General features: G+C 48.5%; 1 protein-coding gene across 1 annotated transcript; it reads right to left on the bottom strand.

Moving 5' to 3' along the window:
• Nucleotides 1–278: 278 nt before the first annotated feature.
• LOC135830719 (uncharacterized) lies at nt 279–2,623 on the bottom strand. The gene is made up of 3 exons (XM_065342946.1): nt 2,593–2,623; nt 1,370–1,554; nt 279–1,319 (listed from the first exon to the last, which is right to left on the bottom strand). The coding sequence occupies exons 1-3, from the start codon at nt 2,621–2,623 to the stop codon at nt 279–281; spliced, it is 1,257 nt and encodes a 418-aa protein (XP_065199018.1).
• Nucleotides 2,624–3,068: the final 445 nt, after the last annotated feature.

Genomic DNA, 3,068 nt, shown 5'->3' with positions numbered 1-3,068 from the left:
TACAATCACCGATATTATTGCATGCGTGTAATACGCATAACCAATTTGTCCATAATAAATTCGGCAAATGCCACTGAACTGCTATCACATGCAATCATTATATGTGTTACGCTGGGCTTCAACAGACTGACGGCGAGAACCGGCAAAGTTTCTAAAAGAGCACTATGGCCGTTTAGGCGATAACTGCCAGGTCAAACAGGCAGTGGTTCAGAACACTACAGTCTTTCAAATGCAAATGCATAGTGTGTCCAGACCACTAACTGATGATCCACTGAGAACTAAGCTACAAGGGCACCTTCAAAGTTTGTCAGCATAGCACAGACAAAGACCAGAGTGTGTATGTGGTCAAACAATGTGTTCTCTATGTTGCCAGCCAGAATCTTGTATGCCTTGATTCGTTGCATTTTCCGTTCGACATGAATTCGTACTGCCGCTATCTTTTTAGTGGCCAGGAGGTCTTCCGGGGCCATCTGCCGGTCACCGGACTTGAACGGGGGAATGTTCAAGCGAACACCAACATCCAGGAGCAAGTCCTTTATCTCAAAGCCCTTGTCCGCCATGACTGAATCACCAGCTTCCAGGAGGGTGATCAGACCACTGCTCTCGGTGATGGCCTTGTCCGAGATTGACTCTTCGTAGGCATCAGAGACAAAAGTCACATGGCCATGCGGCGCGATGCCGATGAGAACCTTCACTGTATTGTGGCTCTTGTAATTAGACCAGGTAGCGGATTGACGCGCCAGAGAGGTAGGTGTTTGGATGAAGAACTCAGTGCAGTCAATAATTACTCTAGTCGTGGGGTACCAGACCTTGAAGCAGGGTGGCATCAGTGAATTCACTGTCCGCCTCGGCAACCAGACAGGTAGCTGCTTAAACTTATGGTACATTAGACAGACCCATGATGTTACGAGACGGGACACAGTGGACTGCGAGATCTCGAAGCGGAACGCCAGGTCAACTTCGCCGAGTCCAAGGCGAAGGCGCATCATGACCAGCAAGAATTGGTCAACGAGAGATAGCTTTGGCTTCGGGCCACGCTTCTGGCCTCCTTGAGATCGGTCCTCTGGAGCAGACGCCGAACCCTTCCACAACCTCATAGACTGGGCCGCTTGGTGCAGGAAGTTGAAGCATGCCATAAACATTAGGGCTGAGCTAAACCCGCTGTAATAGTTCACCAAATGGTGGTCCTGTTTGATGCGGTCATATGACATGGCACTTGGATGCGTAGGGTTAGAAAAGTACTTCTCCTGCTCCAGCGCATCGTACCTAGTTTGCAGCTCCTCTAGCTTCGCGTCAGCTAGCTCGAGCTTGTCCTGGAGCTTTTTGAAGCACGAGCAATCGTGACCCGCCTCACACACCCCCTGCTCACACCGCCACTGCCGTCTCCCACGAGCGTACTGCTGCTCTCACCTGGCAAAGTGAGAACGTCGTCCTCGCTGCCACCGCATGCAGCTACTGGGCTCTCCTCCACGATCTTCGTCTCGACCTTCTTGCGCTTGGCTGGTGGCGGTGCAGAACGAACTGCAGGCTCCTTCCGCTTCGGATTGTTGCTGTCTGTCCAAGCAAATATTGAAGGAAAAACTTTTGCTCTCCGGTTTAAATTTCTCCTCGATCTTTCGATCTCCGGGGCAGTAATCTTCCGGTTTGAAATGGGCAGAACATATTTTGGTAGAATCCGTCACTTTGAAGTATTCCGGGTGATCGTTGGCCACATCGGTTCGCTCATCTCGCCGGATCTTCACTAGCCACGTTTTCTTTTCCACAGGATCCTTCGGAAAGCCATGCCAAGCAAGATCAGGGTGCGTATCTGCTTGATTGGTGCAGAGAGGGACGCAGCAGCCGCGAACCATGTTGAATAAACGGCTACTAAATCTGCAGACTCAAGGGAACTCCAAACAACCAGACTAGGAAGAGATTTATTCGGGACGAACACCAAAAAGCCGAAGGAAGACAAAGGAAAATGCAGTTGTCGAGTGACAGCCGGCTTGTTTCACTTTTCCGTCCCCCCAACTTGCCCAAGCCGGGTCGCGAGCTCCGCCAAAGCGATGATGTCATGCGAAGCGTGACGTCAATGTGCATAAGAGCTATAGTCGTATACTCGAATACTGGATCGAAAAAAAATAAAAATAGAGTACTCGTACTCGAGTTTTGCATGCACACTTTCACCCCTACTTATTTACTTTTCTCCTTTACCTCTTTCCTTCCATTATCGCCTTTGTGTAATCTAGTGTAGTGACCGTTTTAGGGTTCAAAGTATAATGAACACGAGCATAACAACGGCAACAAAAAAAACAACGTTTAGGATCATATCAACAGCGAATCAGTCCTGTTTTACTTCCTTTGTGTACCACTTGCGTTCATATAATATAATCTGCAATGACCTAACCTGGTTTGTCTCTCTTTTGTGTCCCTTTGCCTTTGGCTTCTCTTTCAACCTGTGGCCTCTGCACTTGGGATAGTCAAACGTAAGTGTAATATTCGTAATTGTGCTCTTACCATTGTAGCGATCATGATACCTGGCTCGGCTTGGATGTTTCCCTGCATTTACAAAGAATAAAACGTGCATACTCTGTTCATAATTACCGTACTCACCCGCATAACACGGCTGTTCGCGCACGGACATCTAACAATATGGAGTCGTTCGGTGCGATTTACGTAACGCGGTTCAAACCTCATGAATACGATGGGAGTTTGCGTTTTGGGATGAAACCCATGTCACTCTCCGTGTGGTTCCACGATTTCGCAAGTCAAACCAGGATTTAATATTTGAAAGCGCTCGAGCGAGATACTCAATATCCAGACAATTTGAGAGAGAAGGAAGGTAAAAGGAACTCCTGCCGTGGTCAACCAGCATCCTGACCTTTTCGAACCTCTCCAAGCTGTCCCTGGTAGTCTGGATATTGACGCACGCACTGATTTTCAGCTTCTCCTCGCCGGCATCACGGGTGCAACTTTCAAATTTGCCGATATGCACTCGAACAAACGCACAATTGGATCTACATCACAATTTCGAGCCTATGTCTGTGTGCTTGCTGCCTTTTCAGCAATACCCCACATGTCTACTGGGC

This window comes from Sycon ciliatum, unplaced genomic scaffold (assembly GCF_964019385.1).
Source record: "Sycon ciliatum unplaced genomic scaffold, ocSycCili1.1 SCAFFOLD_2491, whole genome shotgun sequence".
Lineage (NCBI taxonomy): Eukaryota > Metazoa > Porifera > Calcarea > Leucosolenida > Sycettidae > Sycon > Sycon ciliatum.
Note: the sequence above shows the minus strand (reverse complement) of the source record. Positions and strands in the feature narration are given on the sequence as shown.

Coding starts and splice junctions, on each gene's coding strand:
- LOC135830719 (XM_065342946.1), bottom strand. CDS start 2,623: ATGTCCGTGCGCGAACAGCCGTGTTATGCGG. Junction 1,555..2,592: donor CGAACAGCCGTGTTATGCGG/GTGAGTACGGTA, acceptor TTGCTTGGACAG/ACAGCAACAATCCGAAGCGG. Junction 1,320..1,369: donor TGGGAGACGGCAGTGGCGGT/GTGAGCAGGGGG, acceptor TGCTTCAAAAAG/CTCCAGGACAAGCTCGAGCT.